Genomic DNA, 24,863 nt, shown 5'->3' with positions numbered 1-24,863 from the left:
GAATACTCAGTGATCATCCCATGTGAGCAAGTGGTCCAGACGAACCGCCTCCCTCAATTGGTAGGCGGTGGGGGGTTGTCCGGCAGGAAAAATTGTGAGTCCCGGGTATCACCACGTGATTTTTAGTCTCGTGCCCCCGCCAAGCTAACTACATTGGGATTAATCGTGTGGTGACCAGGGCAACAGTCACCTGACCTGTCCCAAGAGGGCAATAAACAACTCGTGTGTGGGTGCGTCACTCCCTCGATCGCCAACGGTGATTTTCTTTTGTGATTTTCCCTCGGACTGACCTCCGCTCAGCTGTGACGGCCTCATGACCTCTTGACAACCCCCAAGTCGCCTATTTCACCTCGACAACACCCGCGATGGAGTCTCCAACGCGTCCCATCCTCAGCCCCTCAAAGGTCCTTCATCCGGTATCACCGGAACGCATGAATCAACAAACAATTCCCGCCTCCCCGTCACTTCCCTCGGATCTCCTGTCGCTCCACCACAAAAACATCAAGGGAGTCTCCGAAGTCCAAGCCAAAGTGGCATTCTTGAACAGTCTATCCCGCCAGGGAAGCCCGGGTGCCGGGGGTCAATCTGCAGCAAACCATGCCGCGCTCCAGAGGGCGATTCTCGGCCGTGAGGAGGCAGAGTCTGCCCTGAACTCCGTGCAGGAAGAGCTTTCCGAGGCACAATTTCGAGAACGCAGAATCAGTGAACGGCTGGAGTCATTGCTAGAAGAATTACACGGCACCAAAGAACGCCAAGCCCACGAACGGTCGATCTTTGAGAAGGAGATTCGCAAGGCCCGTAAAGAGGCTTTCCGGGCAGGGTCAACTCTGGTCAAGGTACAGGAAGAATTGAAGCATACCAAGTCTGAATCCAAAGCCATCAAAGACGAGCTCGCAGCAGAGCGGGAATCAAAGGATAAGGCAAAGCAAGAGGCATTCGAACGTGCATATGCTCTCGCTGGTCTCACCGAAGAATTGGAAGTCCTCAAGGGCCAACTGCGGTCTATGCAGGCATCCAACCACTCGAGCACATTAGAAATGCGGGCCCACGAGATCCGGAGGGAAGACTTCGGCAGACTCTCCCTCACAGAGGGCGATCTCGCCTTTTTGACCACCCCACGACGACCGAAGCGAGTCGCACCAGACTCCGCCCGGTCTTCGATCCCTGAAATGGAATCCGCCGACATCGCCGAAGCCACCCCTCCTAAACGACTTCGACTTTCCGAATGCACGACTCCCGTCGAAGTCGAGCAAACTACCATCACCACCTCTTTGTCACACTTAGATGCTGAAGCCTTGGAAGATCTGAAGGAAGAGCTTGACCGTGAGCGCCGGCGGAGAACCGAGGCTGAGGAAATGGTCCATTTTATGAATATCGAATGCCAATTCGAGCGGTGCTCTTGCCGTCTTGCCGAGAGCCAGGGCCGCCGCTACATCTACGACAAGGAATACTTTGAAAGGTTCCAAAAGCCACAGCTGGAGGCCGAAGCGAAAGCAGCCCAAGAACTCCGCGCCGAGCAGGAAGCTCGTATCGAACAACGGGCCCTTGAGGAGCAAGCTCGCACTGAGCAACATGCTCGCATTAAAGAGCAGGCCCGTGTTGAAGAGCTGGCTCGCATTGAACAGCAGGCCCTTGAACAGCAGGCTCGTCTAGAACACCAACAGCAAATGTATAGTCAATCGAGTCATACGCCCTCTGTCGACCCTCCTACCCCCGTCCATCAGCAGCCGGTGCCTGCAGTCAAGCCAGAGCCAAGAGAAACTCCGAAGCAGATGCGAATGCCCGAGGAGCCCATGGTGACTTTCTCGCCGGAGACGGGAACCTTCAAGACCTTCCCATCGCCCCTTCGCGACAATGCTCGACCTCGACGGACCGATTCCTTTACACTGGCTGAATTGAAAAGCTCGCAGGTTGACGCACTGAATGGATTGGGAAGCTCAACTGCCTCTTCTAGTCGGCATGTGGACTCCGTCCCTTCCGCTCCCCCAGTGCCATCCAGAGCATCTCGTGGTACTACATCGGACTCTACCGCCCGTGAAAGCCCGGAAAGCAGACCAGGTAGACGCGCTGAAAGGAGGGAGTATCAGCCTACTCAGGCGACCACGAAAAGGGTTCTCCTCCGTGAAGCCACCGGATCGCAGAACTCTGCTTTCGTTTCTGACACGCCCATCAACCGGGAGGAAGCCCTGGCCAAGATCAGAGAGCGCCGCGGTCGGGCACGCAGCAAGGTTCGCTCAGTGAGCGCGACCGAGCCGTCCGGACGGTCAGCAGGGTCTACTGGCAGTGCCGGCCCAACACCAGGCCGGGGCCCCCGTCACATCCCGAACCTTCGGGCGGATAGCAAGAGTGAGCGCGACCTAGGCGAGCGCAGAGACTTGAGCGCCCCCGTGCGCATGTTCCGACGATGATGGTGAGGTTGATTTTGCATATATGAATGTCCTGGGTCCTTTTCTTGTTCTTGAGCCGGTTCTTGTCGTTTCCATAATACCCCGGCGCAGGTGCATAATCTTGATAGCATTCTCGGTTTTGGTTGCTTCTCTTTAGCTACATTCACTCTTTGCATCGCGTGGAAGCAATGTTTTGCCTGGAATACCTTTATTAGCTTTGGCGTTTTGAGTGTCATTTTACTTGTTGTTTATGCATCTTGTCCTATGATGAATTTACTCGTCTGAGACCCCCCTCCCTCCTTGACTTTTCCTTTGTTGGAGCTGTACTTGTACATAGTTTCAAGTGTTCGGGCCATTTCCCAAGATTCCACCTTAATCTATTGCTTGCCATGAATGTCATCCTTCTCCTACGAGGCTCCTCCTTAGGTTTTGGGTGCAATGTTCATAATATGACAAAATATCTAGGTTCTGCTCGCAGAGATCCTGAAACAAGGTGTATGTACAGATAGATAGAACGCCTTCGAAACCCAGTCTTTAATAAAGCATTTAGATGCGAGCACGTCTACAAGATGGAAATGCCGCAGCAGCGAATGCGTGCACTGTCAACATATGCAAACCTGCCCCACCAGAGCAAGACCAGCTCTTCAACGAAGATGCGGTCCGTCGCGCTCCACACGTCAAGGCCCATCTCTGCCATATCGGCGATAGTGATAGGGATCGGCTCTTCTGCTTCACTACTCTGTCTCGAATTATCATGACGCGATTGGTTTGCGTGTTGTCTCTGGCGTAGCAGAGGGGCATTGTCGTCGTCTTCGGCATCGAGAGAGCGAGACATGGAAAGAGATAGATCTGCCTCATCGTTGGCGGGATCATCTTGATAAGGCTCATAGGCATCGCTATGGCCTTCTGAGTCATATCGAGCAACAGCACCAGCCAATGTATAGAAGATCTGAGTCGTGAGACGGCGAAAGTAGGCTACCAGCGCGACTTCTGGAGGTTCCTGACCGTGGTTTTCAAGGTGGAGGGACCGACGTCCCGTCGAGTTGGGGGTGGGATATGCAAGACTTTCCACACTTGCCAGAAGTCGGGCGTCTTGTTCAAACTGCTGCTCTTCCTCTTCTTTGGATAGGCCGTCGCGATTTTCGCCGGCTGAAGCCCACCACATGAAGGAGGTATAAGCTAGTCGAGTCCAGGAAAGAGGCTCGACGATTGGACTGGATGAGTACGTTGAATCGGCGTCAGAATCGTCCGTGTCTGGAGCCGTCGCTCTGTTGTTGGAGAACTGCCGAAGACCTCTGCGCAGCATGGCATATCTGCGGGCGTCTCTTTGTGTCGCTTTGAGTTGAACTGTTTGGTTTGAATTGTGCTTTTTACTAGAATGATCCATCAAGGCAATTTTTGGGAAAGCCCGCTCGGAATCTTGGGAGTGCGTCGGGGGAATGGTGACGAGTGCATCGTAGAGCTCGGGCTTCATGCTCAACACGCTATCTGTCGAGCAGGCGATCCAACTGGGATCCTTCTCGAGGTCTTGCGTGGATCTTGAGGAGTCATATGAGGCGAGATCTGGAATATCGTGAATTCCAACATTGAACAGAGGGCGAGGCCGCAATGGCGGCGTGTGGTCTTCGGGAAGAGCTTGCAGGAGGGAATTCGGAAGAGATGCTAGCAATGAGAGATCATATACTGAATGCAAGTCAATGGAAAGCTCGTGCCGTTATCAAGAAAGGGACCATACCATAATTGCACGGGGTGTGTACCGGAGCTTCAACCATGAAAAGGATGCGCTTCCGCAGCAACGCTGTTCTGTACAATGGGAATATCAAGGGCCCGAAGGACTCGAGAAAATCTGGCAGAGATGATGCGGGATGGAAAGGCGTCAGGGCCGGCCTAGAAGCCTCCAATACCATCGCATCACTAAAAGCGCGGTTTCGGTGCCCGTCTGGTCTATCGCCCGGTCGGAATCGCAGACTAAGCGGGGAATCGAGGGGCGACTCTGGCGCGGCAGCGTTGGCGCTTCCAAACTGGAAAGAGTCCCAGTATTCAGACAACGCTTGTGTATCAGACATATCCGCGGCATGTTTCCTGTCGAGTAGCTTGTCAGTCGTAAGTTCGGACGAATTGATGCAGGGTAACACGGACAGCGTCAATTCCCGCAGCTTCGGAGCATGTCTCCAGCTCTTCCCTAGTCTTCCAGAGCTCAGCGGAACCAGAACCCCGATCGCGAACATCTTCGCATTGCGTTCCGCCTCCGAAGCGGGCTGATTGAGAAACGCGCTGATACCGGCATATTGATCATGGACGAAGTACCTGGAGGCGGAGAAGAGAACATCCGTTAGAGGGAACAATTGTAAAGCTTCCCCGATGCTTGAAACTCACACCAGGTCTTCAGTCACGTTGTGTAGCCCCGAAGGGAGCGACTTGTATTCCACGACCCCTTCGACTTCAACTATGACAACTCCGTATCAGCGACGCGCGTCGGAGAAAAGCGATTTGCGATCGCGCTTACCTCCCGGAATAGTTCGCTTCCATGAAACCACATATCTGTCAACGTCCGCGTATCAGCGATGAATCCCTCCCGGCCGCTGGAAGGTCCGAGGAGTACGGCTTACCCAGCTCTAATGTCGAAGCGAATGACGAAGAGGGCCGCAATGCCCGGCGGCGACTCCATCACGGGACGAGTATCAAGAGAGACAAGTTTCCTGGGAGTGTCAAATTCAATGGAGAGAAGAGGGGCGCCGGCGCCATATAAAATCGGGGAATCACGGTTACAATCGTACGAGGAGCTCGGAGCCACCTTGGGGAATTGACACCTCGGGCATCAGGCAGCAACACCTGACTTCGAGCGGGGTTTCTGCAGCGAATCGTAGCGGACATATGGGGGCTTCGGATGACCTTATGCTCCAAGGTTAATTGAGTGATTGATACCGGATGGGCTATTCATTCTGTTCGAAGGGTCCGAAGCTGAACTAAACTGCTGCAACAATAGGTGTCTGATGGTGGTTCTTCGACCCTTTCTTTCTATCCATCCCGAGCATATATATACCGCCAAGGGTTTCACATTTGACTATTGAGAAAAGTGGTAGATCAGATGCGCCTGGATTCCATCCCTTCCCCCTTCTTTGACCTTTCCACCGCCCCCTTCGCCCTCCATACCATGGAATCCATCTCGTGCTTCAAAAAGGCCATTCTCCGGTAGGGCTCTATTCAGTTACACAATGGATAAGTTGGCGAAGCTTACGCAGCATAGACATTAATGTTTGGCGACAAACGTATCAACGTGAAGAAAGATGAGCTGCTGAATCAGCTTCGCCCGACTGTTTACCGCTTAGAACTCGAGGAGCCTCGTCTTGGACTTCCAGCAACAGTCATTGTTAAACAGGAGAAACCCAAACGGGAAGCTGAGTTCCGCGATGAGATTTTCGCTTACAAGAGGCTGCGAGAACTTCAAGGAACCGTGATTCCAACTCTATTCGGCCAAGGCTCTTTCAACGGGCGCCCCGCCTTAATCCTTTCAGAGATCGGCGGTATTACTCTGCGCGATCTCGCTAAACTCGACGAATCAAGTGTCTGACAAAAGTCTTGAACATGAACTTGAGAAAGCTTTTGAAGAGCTACACAAGTACGGATCCGAGCATTGTGATCTGAACCTGGGCAATTTTCTGGTCAGCAACAATGGACAAGGGGTAGTTATCGACCTTGAAGAAGTCGAATTCCCCGATAGACAGCAAGCGGAGAAACGCAGGGTTAATTTGGGCAATTTCTAGTCCTTACTCTTGCCATTTGCCATGGCCACGCAAACAGCGATGGAGAGGACAACGACAAATGTCAACGAAGACACCGTTCAAACGCATAGGCTGGGATTGAATATTACGGTTGTTGAGGAGACCAAGAATATTGAGGGCAGTAGAATAGGTGAAGGCGGCTATTCAGACTTGTCGCAGCTTACTGTTCGTTGCCATAAGTTCGACAGGCTTATCAGCGTGATTCATGGCACGAGCGGTTTAGCACTGCCACCGTGGGCATTCATCAAGATGCCATATTTGCCTCACTGGTATAGCCCGGCATCGACGGCATCGGCGCATGGTCCCTTCAGGTCAACAACACGATGCGGGAAGTGGAGTTCGGTAAATGTGACAATGAGGTTCCAGGGAGGCAAAGGTTGTAAGCTACCATCGGGTAGGTCTTTTCCGCAACTCCAATTGGCCCAGCCTCCCCGATCCACCATGCTATCATCGCCAAATGGAAAAAGCCAAACATTACTCTGCTCTAGACGTGATCGAAGTTCTCAGAAATCCCGATCAATCTGCTATCACACAAGGTGGCTGTGAATCGAGGCATAAACAAGCTTTTTGACCCACTCCAGGCAGCAATGGCATCACATCCATATTACCCCCTGGAGGCCGACATCGTCGGCTATTCGCCCAACCAAACCCCCGTGCTCGAGCTTCTTATTTCGGCCGGAGGGGGTTGTGCGGGCCTGCTCGGATTGACTTTTGCCGTGACCAGTTACGTGCGACCGAGTTTGCGCCTGGCAGACCGGATCGCCATCCTGTGGTTTGTGCTGTGTATGAAGGTCGTCGAAACGTCATGAGATCGAAGATTAACGAACGGAACAGCCGGGACTTTACACTGCTTCTTCGAGGGCTACTTTATGATCCATCATGACCATATGGCCTCGGCCCAAGATCTGTTTGGGCAGCTGTGGAAGGAATATGCACTGTCCGACTCTCGGTACATGACCTCCGATACCCTAGTGCTCTGCATGGAGACCATGACCGTGGTAAGTATATTTTCAGATCCCGTGAAGGCCCGAAGATGGACCCGCTGACCCGTCGCCAGCTGCTGTGGGGACCTTTGTGCTTTGGCGTTGCATATCTGACCGCGACGAGGCACTCCTTGAGGCATCCGATACAGCTGATGGTGTGCATGAGCCATCTCTACGGCGATACACTGTACTATGCGACGAGCTTGTTCGACCACTACGTGAACGGAGTGGCCTACTGTCGACCGGAAGCGTATTATTTCTGGCTGTATTATTTCTTTATGAACTTCATCTGGATCGTGGTCCCGGCATGTTCGTTGTCCCTTCTCTACATGTGAAACAAACGTGGCTGACCCAGTGCATTAGACTATCTCTTCGACAGCGTCAGGACCATTTCGGGCGCCATTCGGACCGAGCAGGAGTCAGGCGAGAAGCACAAGTCCCAGTGAACACCTCTTCCGTCATAGCCGCGTGGGTGTAGTGGGGAACTGGAACTGTTAATCTACGGGGACTCGGCCGGGATTGAGATGGGGGATCCGATAAACATGGGAAGAGAAAAGTTGTATCGACAGATACGTACGTACAGAAGAATAAAAATATTTGCAAAGAAAGAAAAACAACTGGAAAATAAAGTGTGAACCGTGGAAGCGAAACCCAGGAAGTATACAATATACGGTCAGCGTGGTCAGCCCGTTTCGTCCCACGCCGGGCGATGACGCTGCATGAGGGACCACGCTAGATACCTGCCACACCGACCACTAAACCACGGCCATACAAAGCTGCCCTTCCCTTTAGCCTTTAGACGCAACTCCGTGAAGAATGCCAAGGACATCGAGCCCCTCAGTTCGACACCAAAAAAGCCCATCAGCAGGGGTTGTAGAAGCAGCCGATCAAATCACGCGCAGTGGTGAATCGATCAGGCGGCTGGGCTGCAAGGATCAAAAAGGCCAAACAGCGACCGCAGACGCGTTGATCGACGATCGCCGGTTTCCCGGGCAGCCGTGTGGGCGCCAGAACCCATCCCGGTCTTATCGGGCGGTGTCAGCCCCAAGCTGTATCGTCTTGTTTACATCTTCCTCAATCAGCTAGCCTAGCCTTGTACAACAGAAAAAAAGCAAATGCTGCACTGCTATGATCTCTGACGATCTCTGATCGAACTCAGATTAGCGGGCGCTGCGCGGTGAGTCTCTTCGTGATTGTGTCTCGGGTACCCGTGTCAACAATCCTCGAGCAGCCTCGATATGCTGACGTTTTGCCGACCTGTGTAGATATCGATGCCATCTCCTGCAACGCCGAACCGCCCCTCCAACCCCGGAGGGACTGCCAAATCTACGAAGCCGCTCGATCTCGGCCAGCCGTTGGGGGTCCACGACACGAACACGGTGCGCGCGAGAGTGCGGCAATGGCAGCAACAAGGCGGCGGAGTAATAACGATCGATGACGGTGTCTACGATAACGACGACGAAGAGAACAAACCAAAAGCGACGCCGAAACCGAAACCCAAGGCCGCCAAGGTGAAGCCGGACAAGGTGGAAAAGCCCAAGGAGAAAGAGAAGGATAAGCTTCCGACGACCAGGGAGCGCAGTCATAGCACGCCGCGCAAGCGAGTCATCAGTGACGAACACTGGAAGAGGAATCGGTCTTCGACGCAAGCCTCTTCACGAAACCTACCCGCTCCCAAACGAATCAACGAATACACGACGAATGAGGGGACGGGGTCTCCACGCGCAAGACGGGTCAATGAAAAAGACGAGCTGGGAAGACCCCAGCGCGGTGGACGTCGAGATGCCACTGCATCCAAATCTCCCACTCGTGAAGGGACGCGCTCAACCCCGCACAAACAAGATACCGAGTCAGTGACGGATAGCGACTTGGAGACCGATCTGCCCACAGCCACGGTCTTGTCAGATATCCCAGAACTATTAAGAAGGGAATCGCCACTTCCAGATGATGTGGAATGGGCAAAAAGCGAGGCCGACTTTACCGAGCTGTCACGGCGGCGTGCTCGTGGCCAAACCTCTCGGGGGTATTCGAAAGTGCCCAAGGGAGGAATTTTTGCACAGATAGTGGATGAGTCCAGGAAAATGTTTAAGTTACCGGAAGCAGAGCCACCAAGGCCAACCCCCCTCCACCCGGACAGCGCGGAGCCAAGATTGAGGCATGGCTGTCGGACACGCCCGACCCCTTTCTCGACAATGACTCGAAGAGTGATATGCCTGGTCCTCTAGACATGAAATCGGCACGAGCAAGGCGATCAAGAAGACTGGCAGATGACGAAAGCACATGTTTCTCTCAATCCGACCTGTCATTAGAAAGCGAGTCTCGCCCGAAGAGTTCCCACAGCCGACATTCTAGGGACAAGGATGGCATCTCCGAGAAGCGCAAGTCGCAAGACCGTGACCCCGTGTCAGACGGCAGACGATCCAGTATTGACAAAACTCCGAGACTGTTGCCACTCAGGATTCGAGAAGACAGATTGCGCGACAAGCATTATGGAGAAAGCACCTTGAGTTTGGATTCAGACCTACAGACGGTCTCGGAGGGATCAGAAGTCTCGGGCAACAATGCGCCTGTCCCAGTCGGCCGCAAGAAACCATTCCCTATGACTGGGAACCACCGCCTGTCGACGATCGCCTCTGCTGAAACCCTCAGTACTCTTCCTGAAGAATCAGTCGCCTCCCAAAAGAAGCACGACCCTAAAGAAAAGTCGATGGAAGAAGCAGAGGAGGCAACCGAAGAGAAGGACCGTTTTGATCCCGATTCTCTCCCCGCAGTTTCTTCACAGTTGAAACGACGCCTTACTACCCATAATGATCTTATGTCGGTTCTGTCTGTCCCCAGCGGTCGAAGCAGAAGCATCCGATCTGCTCGAAGTATCCGGACAAACAAGAGCCGTCTGGCCAGTGCCACGGTTCTCGACATCATGGCCGAACTCTCTGCAGATGAAACAAAGTATATGCGCGAGCTCAAGACTCTCGTGGGCGGTGTGATCCCGGTGCTGTTAACCTGTGTGTTGTCGCGCTCCGACTCTGCTATTGCTGCTGGTCTTTTCCGGCCTTCTATGGACCCGAAAGATGACCTAAACTTTTCCAAACCCATTGTCAACATGGGAGTGGCAATTGAACGGCTAAAAACCTTACACAAGCGCATCCCGCAAGACAATCCGGATGCATTGCTTACGTGGGCCCAGGGTGCGCAAAGAGTTTACCGGGAATACCTCAAGGCGTGGAGACTCGGGTTCAAAGATGTCATTGTCAACCTTGCACCGTTGGAAGAGGGCGAGGAAGACAACGGCGATACAAAGAGTCTTGACGAGGGCATGGAGCGTGATGAGAATGGCGATGTGGTCGATGCTGACGGCGAGAAGGTGGACGTCGCTTATCTGCTGAAGCGACCTTTGGTACGACTCAAATATCTCGCCAAAAGCTTCAAGGGAATCAATATTCTGCAACCCTCAACCAAAGCCGAGGAGATCGCGAATGCATACCAAGCGCTTGTGGTAGATGCACGAAAACGAGCACGGAATGAACGAGCAAGGCTCGAGGACGAGTCCGCCGCAAGCATCGACCCGACTCGCGCCAGAGACCCGATGACAATGGGCATACTTCAAAATGTCTCAGTTGATCAGACCCGCCATGTCCGGGCCCGCGACTTTTTCAATTTGTCTCTGTACCACTCTAGTGGCCAATTGGTTGACTGTCGGGCTGAACTGTTATACCGGGATAACGCACCGAGTAATGGCCCAGGAGGCGACTTGTTGATTTGTGAAATCGACCATTCGGATCGCTGGCTCCTTTTCCCGCCTATGGATATCCGCTGCGTCTCTGCCCGGGTCGGCGATACAAAAGGCGAGATCGTGATAATGCTCCGCAGCGCCATCAACGAGGAAAAATATTGGCAGGAGTTGATTTCCCTTCGCATCGATGAAGTAGTAATTGGCTCTGAGTGGGTCCAGCTCTTGGGCTCAGATCCTGTTCCACCGGCATTATTCAGAAGCCAGAGCTTCATCAGTCGCGCCAAGCAGCATAAGGCTCGCAAACCTTCTGTCAGCGACTCTCCTCCGCGGGCCAATCCCAGTGAGGTTGATATTCCGATTGGCGAGAAAGCGACAAGCAAACGGCGCTCTTTGACACCCAAGGAGCACTACTCTGAACCCAGTACTGTTAGCTCCGCCACCGACAACAGAAGCTCTTTATACTCCACGGTAACTCGGGAGACTGGCTATACTACCGGAGTGTCCGAGTTGTCCAACAAGCAACCCCGCTCAGGTTTGGAGCTTCTTCCATCAAGGGCGAGCCCAGAAAAGGCCTCTACTGGCTTGAAGAGGTCCAAGGCACAGAGACATTCCCGCTATGGTGACAACTATGTGGATAGCCCCACTTCTGATAACGCCTCTCCTCAGACTATTGTCTCGGACAAGATGGCCGAGTCTCCACCGGCAACAGGTTTGCCTGCAGAAGGCAGGTTCTACGGCAGCGAGGTCAAAGATACCATCAAACCTGCCGACTCGTTTAGGGAGAAGTCTCCCCCGAAGACGCCTCGCACGCCCCGAAGAGAATCTCCAGAGCCCGAGTCTCCTCGAGTATCATCTGTCCCCTCGGCATACCTCCCTCAGATCCCCAAGATTCGAAGCACCAGCAGCCAAACCCATTTGTCGGCTCCGTCCACCGCTGAGACCGAAGTGGAAGAAGAAGACTACCCTCCCCTGGAGTCATTGCCAGAGCAAGAGCCGCCGGAGACGCCGACTCATTCACGACGGAGAAAATCCCGGCCTAAATCGAAGCACGATGATGCGCCTCCGCCTCCACCACCGCATCGCTCGCCAAGCTCGAAGCTTTCCCCCGCCCCGGTTCTCAGCCCGGCGGGCGTCAAGATCAAGCGAAGGGGCTCCTCCCCTCTGAAGCATGAATATGAACCTTCTACTGCTTCAGACTCTTACTCGGATTCCGACTCGGACGCATCGACGGTGCGCCGCTACAGTAATTCATCATCGGAATACTCGAGAGACGTGTCCGATTCAGACTACTCCTCGGCATCGGAAGAGGATGACGAGGAAGGAGACCTGCCCAAACCGAAGACCCGCGGACCTTCCACCACAGCGACGAGCTCGCTGTCTCCTTCCAACTCTGCCTCGCAGAGTGGCTATAGAACTGTGCCGCTGCAACCTGCCAAGTCGACCAAGAGTATTGCCTCCATTTTTGCTTGGTCCAACAAAGGGAATTGGGAGACCTTGGTCCCTGATGAATGCAGTATTACTGTCAGCCCCGGGCTGATCGAAGCGTTCAAGATGAACGCCGATTCCCACAACACCTCACCGGCGAGGTCACCGCGCCCTCTTATCTCCATGGAACTTACACCACTTGTTCCCATCCGCCGAGGTACTGCCATTGACATTAGTATCCGCTCTCCTCCCACCGAGCGGTCCAAGATCAACACCAGCAACAATATCATGTTCCGTTCCCGCAACCCTGACGACTGCGACGCTCTTTACGCTCTTATTAACCACTCTCGAATCAACAACCCCACCTACATCGCCCTCCAAAATGCCCGCGGTCCCTTCAACGATCATGTCCTACCCAACTACGACCCAGCCCCCAAGTCCGGAGGAAGCTGGTTCGGCTTCCCCCGCCGCAGGAAGAGCTACCGGGCTTCCGGCTCTCCACGCTCCCTCGCCGAAGGCTCCGAAAGCAGTGTCGGAACCATGAGCAGCGCTTTCTCCGCCCTCAAACGCTTCGGCGCCGGCAGCAAGATGTTCAACATCTCCCGCTCCACCGTGACATCTCGCAGCGGCCACGAAGGCAGCGTGTATTCCGGCGACGGAGACTCAAGCCCCTCTCCATCAGGCGGTATCGGCCGCATCGCAGCAGCCATCAAGGGCGTCGACGGCATCGGTCTATCCAACGCCAAGATTCGTATTTACCTGCGTGAAACCGCGTCCAAGTGGCGCGACATGGGCGCTGCCCGTCTGACCATCATGCCCGCACCCCTCAAGAACCCACCCTCTCGCCCCGGTACCGCTGTTAGCGGCCGCAGCGACGGAAGTGGAACCCACGGCGACGGAACTGGCAGCTCATCCCCCAGCTCTGGCGCAGCTACACCGCGGAATGCAGAGTCCGAGAAACGCATCATAATTCGCGGCAAGACCCGCGGTGAAGTCTTGTTAGATGTCTGCCTGCCCGAGAGCTCATTTGAACGCATTGCCCGTACCGGAATCGCAGTGTCGGTGTATGAAGAGAACGAAGGCGGCACTGTCGCCAAACAGGGTGGCGTCTCTCCCAACTCGCAGCGCATCTACATGCTCCAGATGAAGAGCGAGGCCGAGACGGCGTATACATTTGGACTTGTCGGGAAGCTACGGTATTAAGCACCACCCATCTGCTTGGAAGCTGGAGGGATCAGCATTGGATTTGGTGCATGGCAATTTTGGCGGCTTCTGTTTATGAGCATCTTTCTTTTCCTTTTTCTTTTCACTGTTCATCATACCTACTCTTAGATATTGTCAGCCGTTCCCCGGATTTTTCATTTGTATATTTAGATTTGTGGTTAATTGGATCATTGATTCTCACTGCATACCATTTTACTAGTAGATAGTCTAATTCAAAAGCACTATACTCATACCTGATATCAAGTCTGTTTATCTATCTGTAACACAAAGACCTACTCCAGCTGCTCGGGCGTCTTGGCCTCAACCTCTGCACCTCTAGTCTTCTTGAAGATGTACCCGATCCGATTACACTCATCTTTGAGCAGGGAAACGAGTACATCGTCATCAACAGCTGCTGCGAGATCCTCGTCGGCGTCACCGGAAAGAAGAGACGGGTCAATGTGCGCGTACTGCGCTAGGGATTGGTGCATCTTGTCCTTCTGTCCGGCCTTTCCTTTGCCGTTTTTAGCGAAGCGCTGTCCACAATGTGTACCTTGGCGGATGGAGCGTTCCTGTTCTTCCATGTCGACTTTGGAGGCTTTCAAAAGAAGTGGGTTGTCGGGGAGTGTGTCTGAGGATTCAGCGTCGCTGATTTCTTCAAACTCTGACTCGTCATCTTTCTTGGGAGTTGCTGCACCTGAAGATGGCACGGACATAATACCCTTACCACCACAGTCACAGCCCAGAAGGTCGTGCGTTTGGCAAACGCTTTCTTGATCGAGGCGGAACAGATCGCGTAGTTCCGCAGTGGAGAACTGCGAAACGCTATCCTTGTGCTCCATGACACTGTCCGCCAACCCAAGCTTGGTTACCTGGCGCTGCCAGATCTTTTCTTCCAAGCTGCCTTTCAGAATGACGCGGTAGATGCGACAATGATGCTTTTGTCCGTCGCGGTGGATGCGCGCCATGGCTTGGATATCTGTCGCGGGGTTCCAGTCTACGTCGAAAAGAACGAGACGGCTAGCTCCGATCAAATTGAGACCCGTGCCACCTGCCTTGGCCGAGAGCAAGAATGCGAAACACTTTTCGGCTGGGAGACGGTTGAAGTCGTCGACGAGAGGTTGGCGTTTTTGGGCTGGGGTGCTGCCATCGAGGCGCAGGAATGGGAGCCCGAGGGATGTCAAGAGGGTGGCTAGGAGGTTCAGAGTCGAGGTGTAGTTGGACACGAGCACGATCTTCTCCGAAGTATTGGACCGCACGCTATCCAAAATTTGATCAAGGACTCGGACTTTGGCACTAGCCGAAGGGGAGAAGTGGCGCATGAGGTTCTGCGGCAGAGAGGACAGAAGAGAAGTGATGGTTTCGCTGGGTGACTTGTCGTTGTTTTTGGTCGTCAGCAGAGACGGGCTGTTGCATAGTTTCTTTAGAATGGTGATCAGTTGAAGAGCACTCTCGGCATTCCCCAACGCATTTTGGAATATCGGAGATTCAAGGACGGCTTGGTAGATATTTGCCTGAGCGGGAGTCGGCCTGCAGAAGAGCACGTATTCTGATTTTGGTGGAAGATACTTGGCCAGAACATCGGCTGTTCTGCGGAGAATGAACTTGGATGTGAGCTCTCTGAGCTCTTCATTTCTGGACTCGCCCTTTTCGATGTCTTTGCTGGTAGCTTCTGGTTGTCTGCTTCGAACAATGGGTGTTTCGAACTCGCGAATAAAGGCCTTGAAGTTGCCGAGAATGCCAGGGTTGATGAGGTCGACAGCAGCGAAGAACTCTCTCAGATCGTTTTGGATAGGCGTTCCGGAGAGGATGACTCTCTTCGTAGCGTTGAGGTTCTGGATAGCCTGACCACTCTTATTCTGCAGCGTCTTCAGTCGATGGCCTTCGTCCGCAATGATAATATCGACTCCTGCACCCCTTGCCAAACCCTCGTGGACAGTCCTCAACTTTTCGTATCCCACAATCATGACACTGTAAGCTCGCCCCTTGGTAAAATCAGTCAGACGTCTGCGATTATCATCAAGGACAAAAACACCAATCCGCTCATTTCCAAGCCACTTGCGAAATTCCTTTCGCCAGTTATTGATCAATGTCACGGGGCAGACAATGAGAGCCTTCTTGATGACCGGGGCATTCCCGGCAATGGGATTCTGTTTCAACAAGGTCCACAGTAACGCGATGGTCTGGAGGGTCTTGCCGAGACCCATATCGTCAGCTAAGATTGCTCCTTCGCCGTTGAAATCTCGCATGCCCATGACACATTCGTAGAGAAACTGGACACCTTCGCGCTGGTGTTGTCGGAGACTCTTGACCAACAATGGATCGACCACGACATCCACAATTTGCTTTCCTTCAGGTACCGATTTCGGTCGCGGCATGACCAATGCTCCTGGCGCATTGGGATCATGTCGTGGAACGACATTTGCGGTACTCGACGAAACCACCGTGTTCTCGAGCAGAGGTGCCTTGTAGGCACCAAAGGTCGGAGTTGTAGATGCTTTGGGAGTAGTTTCATTCTCCAAAACCGCTGAGCTCCGTTTCAAAGACTGAGTGATATTCAAAACGGCCGGTTTGGAAGAGCTCCGTCCCAAAGTGTTCTTCAACGCAGCCAGCGACATGTTCCTCGGTTTTGGTGGTGTCGGCGCCGGTTTCGTCTCTTCCACTGATGGTTTCAGGGCGACGTATTCTCCACGGGGTATCTCAGAGTCGATCTCGACCTCCTTTCCAGAGATGTATAGCATTTTTCCCGGTTCAAGCTCCTGCTCGTACATCACCCGGCCCATGTCTTTGCCTCCGACATCCCGCAAGGATAAAAGACCACCGCGGGCCACGAGTATAGCATCTCCATCCCAAGTCTTGTTTTTCTTTGTTGTCGGTTTCCTCCTATAAATGAAGCCGAATGTTAAAACGTGATCTATTGGTGGGGTTGGGAGTGACGAAGAAAAAGAGTCAATTGGGCATACCAAAGAGCATTGAAATATCGTTCACCTGCACCTGCTTTGGTGGCAGACTTCTTCGAAGCTTTCCCTGAATCTTTTCCGTTCCTGACTTGTACCAATGGCTTTCGAGAATCTAATGATGGCGGAGGACGCGTATCTGCATGGGCTGGCTCATTCTTCTGCAGGCGGGCTTTCTTGGCTGGATGGTCAGAGTCTTCGCTTGTCTCCGTCGACGGCTCGGTCTTCCTAATCAGAGGGGGCTTAAAGGGCTTGAAGACCATGGCGACCTGCAGTTGAGGTCTGCTGAAGATCACGACGCCAGACGCGTGAGACACGCGCGCACTCACGTGACCCACCCAATTAACCGTTCGGAGAGGGAAATCAAGGGTGAGGCTCAACTAAGACGGTGGGACGGGAAATTTAATTGTTTTAGAAATAAAGTTTCAATGGTCTTTCTATCTACTTTCAAGGTTCAAGCGAGTGAAGTTGAAAGGTAATTATGTATGCATGCAGGGGGTATAAAACAGACCCAACACCCCAGCATAATAAGGTGATGTACACAAGGAAAATATCGCATCAAGGTCAGTCAATGAATGCATGGGAATGCATGTGACAGTCGTCGGAGATCATCAGCGAATGAAAAGGTATAATGGTGAAACAAATGATATATGCAAGTCAAGAGTCATCCCACGAGTATTTTTCGGTCCAAACAGTTATCTATGCCTTTACTGAGCATCTTCCAGGAGAGCTTTGTCGGTCAAGGGGATGTTCTTGGGACCTTCGTATGAGCCCCGGCGGACGAACCACCAGATGGCGACGAAGATGGTAAGACCACCGGTCATCAGACTGGCGTAGTTCATCGAGGCAGCCTCGACGGGCAGAGCATAGGGGAAGCAGAATATGATGGCAAAGGCGATGATGTAGATGCAGGCCAAGACGTTGACGACGTAGCCGATCTTGTTGTTCATGAAGAAGAAACCGGGAACGAAGGACGAGCGGCGGGTGAGAACGTGGGGAAGGATGGCCATGAAGTAGGAAAGACTGGACAGCTGCACGAAGCATCCGACGAAAGCGCTGAAGGCAGTGGACGATCCGAGGTAGATGCAGGCGAGGACGGTGACGATACCACCGCACGCTAGGGTGGCGTTGAAGGGGTTGTGGAAGGTGGTGTTGATATGACCGAGCCAGTTAGGGAATGGAGTAGCACGGTCACGCGAAATGGTCCAAAGGGTGCGACCGGCAGTAATGTAGCAGCCAGAAGCAGTGACTAGAGTTGGTATGAAAGCAATGACCAGGAGACCCAGGGCACCACCGCGGGTTCCAGTGGCCTGGTAGTAGATCTCGGCAAGAGGGAAGTTGTAGGGGCTTGTGGTGACCGCGTCGAGGTCCTGGATGGAGTAGAAGATGGCGATCATGTAGCAGATACCGGTGATGAAGCCAACGGCCATCTGGGCCAGCACGGCCTTGGGGATGTTACGGCTAGGCTTGGGGATCTCCTCAGCCAAGTGAGACGCACAGTCAGGGGTACCGACCGAGTAGGCGCCGTTCAGCATGCCCATGACGAAGACGAAGCCCTCCTGCTTGTAGTTGGTCCCGTCGGTCCACTTCTCCCAGACCTGGTAGTCGGAACCGTACCCAACACCGTTGACGTAGGGCATCACGGCGCAGACGATAACGGTGATGAAGACGCCGGCCAGAATGAAGAACATTCCGATGTTGCCAATGTAAGGCAGGAACCGGTTCATGAAAAGCACGATGCAGCAGCAGGTCCAGGTACAGAGAAGGAACGTCACGAATGTGTTCCAGGTCGCAGGCACGAAGCCCGGGTGCATCAAGGCGTACATGGACACAAGCTGCTGAGCCATGATCAGGGACATGGAGGCAGCGCCCAGAATCCAGGCGAGACAGTTCCACCAGCCAGCGAAGAAACCGCAGACGCGACCATGCTTGCCGGCGGTGATGGAAGCCCAATGGTACACACCACTGGCCGAGGGCATACCAGATGCCAGCTCGGCGATGGAGGCAGCGACCAGCCAGTAGCAGATAGAGACGGCAATGCTGCAGGTGATAGTTAGACGTTATTCCAGCCGACAGAGGGGAGGGGTTCACCATACAACTCATAGATACAACCGGCGAGACCACCGTTACTCAATGCAGTCACCACACTACCACCCTGTGCGATCCAGGTGTTTCCGGTCGTGACGGCCACGGCACAGATACTGAGAAGGCTGAAGTTGCGCTCGAGCTCCTGACGGTGACCGGAGGCATTGACCAATTCACCCTGATACTGCTCCTCTGAAGCCGAAGCCGAAGCCGAAGCTACTTCCTCGGTGGCCCTGGTCTTCTCGGGGATTTCGGCCATGATAGCGATTACTCCGAAAAATCGAAGTCCCGCGGGTCGACGTTCGAAGTCGCGGACTGGTTGACGGTCGCGAGAGGCCGTGAAGGGAGCTCGTATACACACGAAGATTCCCAGGAAGAAAAGAATGAATGGCCAGGGAAGTCAAGGTGGAAAGGAGAGAGCGTGACTATATTATTGTTCGGTGGAGTACGGGAGGGAAGTGGTGTACCACCCCGGTGCGGAGTGCCACCTCCCAGAGCGAACCCATCGGCGATGTCGATCGCATCTCAACCGTGAATTTGATTCTCCCGACCCCACCACGGCCACTCTAATCAAGCCAAGGGACAATCTGCAGCCAGTCAAACGCCTCCAAACGGCAAGCCGAAGTGGCCAACCCCAACGACGGTGGGGCCGCCAATGCGTGTCATTGGTGCACGAAGGGGGCGACTGCGCCAAACTCCAACGAAAAAGTCAGGTTGGCCGTGGAGTGTCACCCTGTCGCACCTTACCTAGAAGGGGAGCTTGAGCAGAAAGACTTTTCCACACGCCTAGTGCTATTTCTTGGCATCCCCAGGCCATCTGGCCTTGGTACTGTAGAATGATCGAAGGGGAGGAGGCAATGTGTGGAGTAACCGTTCCAGTTCTACATAGGTCTGGCTCTACATCCCATCGGTGTTCTATGTATCCGTATGTTGTGCATAGCCATGCGAGACGCCTCCGTTCAAGGTGTTCGTGACGTATCACAGCGTTACAGCGGCCTTCTAGAAGACTTGGCAAGCGCTACAAAAGGCAACTGGTTACCACTTGATGGTACGTCGGTCCTTCGGGACTTCCGACGCTCTGTGCTGAAATAGCGCAAAAATTGAGAACCGATGGCAAGCCGTGAGGCTCTCGGTGAAACTGGGTGTTACGCTAATTGCCATTAATCTATTCGCGATAGGCAGCTTCCTTTCGGAAATGACCCCTAAATGTACTAACGAGGTGCCAAGGTGAGTCCAGATCCACACCACATGAATAATGCTACAGGATATGAGACAGCGAGCCACAGTGGCTAAAGTACTTCGTGAGTATATTGCACGACCTTTCGGGTCTGGCCGCTATCTCTAGACAAAGGGCCCCCGATTCTTATAACTAACTACCACTACCGTGGTTCGGTGATGGCCCACGGATCTACGTGCAAGATGGCTCCCGGTTCGGGGATCTCCAAAAACAGTGTCCTGCGTCGGGGTGGATGCTACAGTACAGACACCCACCGGAAAGGTGGCAGAGGGCAGACATGATTTCTGATCGACCTATGGGCAGGCTTAGATTTAGTCTCAGATCTAGTGGGGTCTGTGTGGCGTGTGCACATTGGATCTAGACAGGTCCCCAAAGCCGGGCGTCGGCCAATGCAGGGTCTAGTTTCAGGTACATCTCGCCAAAGCAACATGACGAAGAAACTAACAAAGTTTGTCACGGCAGAGATCGTGATTTGCCGGACTAGTACCACGATCGGTAGCGTGCGCCATGAAGAATGAAGAATAATATCGAATCGACGTATCACCCGATCGGCACCATTCAATTCAAACAGGGCATAACTCATAGCCTCAATGTACATACTGCAGTACACTTCCTGGTGCTCCATGAACGTCGCAAATGGCGCCAAGCTGCACCGTGCTGAACATGGAACGGGGCACTGGGGAGCCGTACGGGTTGGGATTTCTCCGTCTCCACCGCAAAATCCCTCAATCTGCAAGGGTTCCAACCTGAACGCTGTTTCAACGACCCACTTGATAAACTCTATTAGATAGCTCATTCCTACCGTAAACCTCTGGATGGACCCACTCTCTATCGACTTACGTCCCACGGACGATGCCCACGGACGATGACCGCGAACGCTTCCCGCACTCTCCGATTCAACAGCAGCGCGTTGATCCTCTGCCACTCGCCCCCATCCAGTGGATCCTCGGGGCCACCGCAGTGAAGTCAAGATTTTGAAACAGGAACGACCTCGGAGGTCACTAGCCCTTTCGGGAAGGCTGTAAAGAGCTCGCGTGCTCACTTGCGCCTTTCCTAGCGTCAACCGGACGATGGAACCTGAAGCACTAGACTGACTGCGTTAGACTGAACCCTACTGTATACATTTACCTCCTTCCATTTGAGATGATGGTTCCGTCGTCTTTAAATTGCTGGCAAACTCTCTTATAGTGGTCTCAGGCAAACCTCGTGCGAGGAACTACTGCCAAGCCAAAGGAAAAACCGTAAAACTGTACCCGTATGTAACCTCGATTTACACAAGCCTCCCGAAACGGAAAGTCCCTGGGCCAATTTCCAGAGACGAAGGAGCTGAGGCCCGGTGGAGCCCATCGGCAGGCGCTGTCAGGTACAAATCATAGTTCTGTTACTGTACGGCCAGCAACCAGGCCAATTTACCGTGGTTCCATTTCCAAGGTTCGCCATTCCTTCTGGCGCCATGGAACAGCCCACCTTTCCTCAGAGCTCCCAGCCACGGCCTATGGTTGGCTGTAGGCTGTAATCGGAATATCTTTTTTTCGCCTATGGTAAGTTTCCCTTCCACCCATACCGCATCTTGCCTTCCCCATGTACCTATCGTATCACACCGACTTGGTGAACTCCCCGCTCGTCCACCCCCCTGGAGTCGAAGATCGTCCTAACCAGATGTGTGTCCGGAAACTTAATTGTTCTCGGACTACAATCTTATTATAATGTGCGTGGCTGCACCATCCATTCCTGGCACCACTTCCCTGTCTCTCTTGATCGCCCATCTAACCTCCCTCGCCCTATAGGTTGCACCCTTCGCATCCTGGAAATATGTCTGGACTGGGTGGTAACTTCGGTCGTGACTTTGCGCGTGAGACATGGACTCTCTACGCCTTCGGTGTATTCGGCGCCATCCTTCGATTGTGAGTGTCTCTTGCGTGGCGTGGACGAGACCTGTACTGTAACTGACTCGAGGGGTACTATAGTACCGCCCGTATCCGACGTCTGGGAATACGCCATCTCCAAACAGACGACTATATTATGTGCTTCGGCCTCGTCTGGTATACCATTCTATGCGTTGCACTCAACGAAGTGGCCTCGGGAGGAGGCTCCAATTTGATGACCCCGGAGCAGGAGGAGCACATAACACCGGCCATCCGCGACGAGCGTGTGCGGGGCAGTAAATGGGTTTTCGTGTCGGAACATGCCTTTATCCTTTGCGTCTGGAGTTGCAAGGCGTGCATGCTGGTTATCTACGCTCGTATCACCGAAGGCCTGAAGCAGCGCAAATGGATCAACTACATCGCCGTCTACGTTGGGCTCGGCTTTCTCGCTACGGAGTTGTCTCTCTTCCTCATGTGCCGCCCGCTAACCAACTACTGGGCGGTGCCATCATACGATTGTAAGAACGACGCTTCCCCGTTGAAATTTACACGACACTGACTTTGCCTAGATCAATGTTCATCCTACCAGTACTATGAGATCGTCCAAGGATGTTTCTCGATCTCCGCCGATTGCTTCATGCTGCTCGTCGCCATCCCCATGCTGGTGCAAGTCCGTGTGCCGATGAAGCAAAAGTTGATCCTGGTCCTTCTCTTCGGCATGGGAATCTTCGTCATCGTCGCCGCCGTTCTGAACAAGGTGTACTGCCTGGACCCCGCGCTCATCTCCTACGTTTATATGAACTGGTACTTCCGCGAAGCCACGGTGGCCATCCTCGTCACCAACCTGCCCTTGGTCTGGTCCCTGCTGCGGGACGTATTCCCGGTACTCAAGAGCTGGACCGGAGGATCGAAGCGCGGCACCGATCGATTCAAGTCCGGCGCGTGGACCAGCAAAGGCGGTTCTCGACCGTACGGACCCTCCAGTCAACTCCGCTCGGGCGAATTCGACATGCACGACTTCCCGCACAGAGCAACTGCCACTCCGTCAAAGGACCCCGCCGTCTCCGATATCAGCCTTACCCCGACTGAGGAGCGGGATGTGAGCAGTGACGATGGCTCAGCCCGTGCGCTGCGGATCCGACAGGACATTACGGTGACCGTGCAGCGCGACACTCGGCCACCGGAGTACCAATCCAGCACTGCTCATGCGGTCTCCGGACACGAGGAAGTGTAAGCGCCGCCTCTCTTCCCTTCAAAAGCCGAAACGGCATTATTTCACGAATCTACCCGAGTCCTTGTGGACCTGATACCCCGCCTAATCATTGCTCTTTTCTTTGCCTGTACATATTCGGTTTTAGACATGTTTTCCTTTCCTTTCTGTTGGATACACCGGTTGGATATACGGGGGATTCTCAATTGCACGGCATATACACTGTACAGTATAGAGGTCATCAAGAATGCCAATCCTATGCAATTTCCACATCGCATCCGACGTACCACAAGAGGCCCAAGCGCTAGGCGTGGCAAACCGTGGTTCACCAGGGAATCCACTTGCCCCGCCGATCTCCCGCTTCGTTGCGTCAACGACTGTCGATCTTGTCGAAATCGAGCCCGAGCGAAGTCGAGTCCAGCTGAGGTGGAGGTGAGCCTACTGTATGAGCCCGTGAGCCTGTGTTCCGGCCCTTTGATCCCTGCACATTTTAATATCCAGAGCCGACCAGATTCAGGGTCAGCCCTGAACCGGCCGCCATGGACACGGGTGGCGGTAGTCTTCACGGACCCTTCCCGAGCAGGCGCAGGGTCGAAAATTTACACAATGTGACGTCGGGCCAACGTGTCGGTATCTGCGTCAACATCAAAAAGCCTTCTACATAAGACGGGACAGTCGCAAGAAATGGCAATCGTGCCCCACAGGAGTCTAACCTAGAATGTCCAGTACTCCCATATTGGCATCCATTGGGTGGCGCATGCTGTCTCAGCATGTCACAGTCCGACGGGCCCCACTGTGCCAACCCGGCGGCCGCCGCCTATTTGCGCCGTGATCCAAGGATCGCGCCCGGCCATTGTGTGGTTACGGATTTTCCGGGTCATGGGGGCGGAATCTCCCACTCCGAAAATTCCATTAACGGGAGATCCCTGTGGAGTAGTCATCTCTTATCAACTGTGCACGGTAATCACCGTGGCAAAGTCTACCGAAGGTCGTTACCCGAACGATTTGATTCGCCAGTGCCCAATGCAACATTGTATATTTGAATAGAAATGTTTCACTTTAAATGTTTTCTAGAAGGTGACAAATGTCTTTCACGAACAAAGTTTCAACAGAGTTTTGACCACCCAACCAAAAGTGAAGATTGTGCATGTTGGCCCAACCCTGCAGGACTGAGTTTTGTAGGAGGACCTTTGAGGTTATTTGCCGACCAAATCCCGCGCCCGAGATCCGATATCGCTGAAAAGCCATTCCGGTGGGCTTTTCTGTTTACTCCATATGATCAACGCAGAACCACACATCCGTTAGTGGACCTCGGGGGCCGAACGGGAGAAACCTCGGCTCGTTTAATTACCGCAATTAAAGTGAATGGGTAAATTAATTGGATCAATTAATATAATTCCCGATCACCATCAGACTCGATTTTCTATTCCCGCGGGTGCCTAGCCAGACCTTGCCGATAGAGTTTGCACCAAATCCCGATCCAGACGAGTTCAGGGCAGGATCGGTGGGGGGAACATACACAGTATTACTGGCATCCGCCAATGGCCGGGATGGGCGTAGCCTCGATCGCGCTGAGATGTTGTGGTTCATGATCCACCGTGTAGTCCGTGTCTGCGGTGCACTCGCTACGGAATGTTCTCCCGAATACGAAAGTCCTTTGGGTCCTCAGTCCTAGCGCCTCGCACGGTCATACCCTGATTGCCTTTGGGTATTATTAGTTTTGAGGCGTGCACGAACGATCTCGGGGGCGAGCCGGGTGCGACGATGGGTCGGCTGGGGCTTCCGCGATCGATATCGGAATCAGCTTGCGTGGCTGATCGGCGGATTTCCGAGGAACGCTACACTGTACATGCGCGCTCAGACCTTATTCTAGGAAAATTGAGGAAGGCGTAGTGATGATAGAACTATACGATGTCTTTGTAAAGGAAACAGTGTGACATGTCACTGACAACGTTGATGCCAAGTGACTTGACCGAAGAGAGAACCCACGTGATTA

At 53.5% G+C, this 24,863-nt stretch overlaps 9 protein-coding genes across 9 annotated transcripts; 6 read left to right on the top strand and 3 right to left on the bottom strand.

Moving 5' to 3' along the window:
- Window positions 1-365: 365 nt before the first annotated feature.
- N7498_005830 (uncharacterized protein) lies at window positions 366-2,408 on the top strand (the record flags this gene model as incomplete). Its single annotated transcript, XM_058452892.1, has 1 exon — window positions 366-2,408. One exon carries the CDS (start codon window positions 366-368, stop codon window positions 2,406-2,408), a length of 2,043 nt encoding a protein of 680 aa, XP_058309430.1.
- Window positions 2,409-2,949: 541 nt separating this feature from the next.
- Window positions 2,950-5,055, bottom strand: N7498_005829 (uncharacterized protein; the record flags this gene model as incomplete). Its single annotated transcript, XM_058452891.1, has 6 exons — window positions 2,950-4,070; window positions 4,123-4,469; window positions 4,527-4,694; window positions 4,764-4,833; window positions 4,894-4,928; window positions 4,997-5,055. 6 exons carry the CDS (start codon window positions 5,053-5,055, stop codon window positions 2,950-2,952), a joined length of 1,800 nt encoding a protein of 599 aa, XP_058309429.1.
- A 585-nt stretch (window positions 5,056-5,640) lies between these two features.
- Window positions 5,641-5,958, top strand: N7498_005828 (uncharacterized protein; the record flags this gene model as incomplete). Its single annotated transcript, XM_058452890.1, has 1 exon — window positions 5,641-5,958. One exon carries the CDS (start codon window positions 5,641-5,643, stop codon window positions 5,956-5,958), a length of 318 nt encoding a protein of 105 aa, XP_058309428.1.
- A 214-nt stretch (window positions 5,959-6,172) lies between these two features.
- Window positions 6,173-6,444, top strand: N7498_005827 (uncharacterized protein; the record flags this gene model as incomplete). The annotated part of the gene is made up of 2 exons (XM_058452889.1): window positions 6,173-6,334; window positions 6,358-6,444. 2 exons carry the CDS (start codon window positions 6,173-6,175, stop codon window positions 6,442-6,444), a joined length of 249 nt encoding a protein of 82 aa, XP_058309427.1.
- Window positions 6,445-6,626: 182 nt separating this feature from the next.
- Window positions 6,627-7,619, top strand: N7498_005826 (EXPERA domain-containing protein; the record flags this gene model as incomplete). Its single annotated transcript, XM_058452888.1, has 5 exons — window positions 6,627-6,659; window positions 6,706-6,952; window positions 7,004-7,167; window positions 7,227-7,461; window positions 7,516-7,619. 5 exons carry the CDS (start codon window positions 6,627-6,629, stop codon window positions 7,596-7,598), a joined length of 762 nt encoding a protein of 253 aa, XP_058309426.1. The 3' UTR covers window positions 7,599-7,619.
- Window positions 7,620-8,423: 804 nt separating this feature from the next.
- On the top strand, window positions 8,424-13,513 carry N7498_005825 (uncharacterized protein; the record flags this gene model as incomplete). Its single annotated transcript, XM_058452887.1, is given in 2 exon segments — window positions 8,424-9,241; window positions 9,256-13,513. The coding sequence occupies 2 exon segments, from the start codon at window positions 8,424-8,426 to the stop codon at window positions 13,511-13,513; spliced, it is 5,076 nt and encodes a 1,691-aa protein (XP_058309425.1).
- Window positions 13,514-13,806: 293 nt separating this feature from the next.
- Window positions 13,807-16,733, bottom strand: N7498_005824 (DEAD/DEAH box helicase; the record flags this gene model as incomplete). The annotated part of the gene is made up of 2 exons (XM_058452886.1): window positions 13,807-16,396; window positions 16,477-16,733. 2 exons carry the CDS (start codon window positions 16,731-16,733, stop codon window positions 13,807-13,809), a joined length of 2,847 nt encoding a protein of 948 aa, XP_058309424.1.
- A 444-nt stretch (window positions 16,734-17,177) lies between these two features.
- On the bottom strand, window positions 17,178-18,814 carry N7498_005823 (uncharacterized protein; the record flags this gene model as incomplete). Its single annotated transcript, XM_058452885.1, has 2 exons — window positions 17,178-18,510; window positions 18,567-18,814. The coding sequence occupies 2 exons, from the start codon at window positions 18,812-18,814 to the stop codon at window positions 17,178-17,180; spliced, it is 1,581 nt and encodes a 526-aa protein (XP_058309423.1).
- A 2,790-nt stretch (window positions 18,815-21,604) lies between these two features.
- Window positions 21,605-22,891, top strand: N7498_005822 (uncharacterized protein; the record flags this gene model as incomplete). The annotated part of the gene is made up of 3 exons (XM_058452884.1): window positions 21,605-21,696; window positions 21,760-22,175; window positions 22,227-22,891. The coding sequence occupies 3 exons, from the start codon at window positions 21,605-21,607 to the stop codon at window positions 22,889-22,891; spliced, it is 1,173 nt and encodes a 390-aa protein (XP_058309422.1).
- Between the last annotated feature and the right edge of the window lie 1,972 nt (window positions 22,892-24,863).

This window comes from Penicillium cinerascens (genome assembly GCF_028974065.1).
Source record: "Penicillium cinerascens strain IBT 15544 chromosome Unknown contig_5_segment0_segment0, whole genome shotgun sequence".
Classification (NCBI taxonomy): domain Eukaryota; kingdom Fungi; phylum Ascomycota; class Eurotiomycetes; order Eurotiales; family Aspergillaceae; genus Penicillium; species Penicillium cinerascens.
The sequence above is the reverse complement of the archived record's forward strand: the minus strand, read 5'-3'. Positions and strand labels throughout refer to the sequence as shown.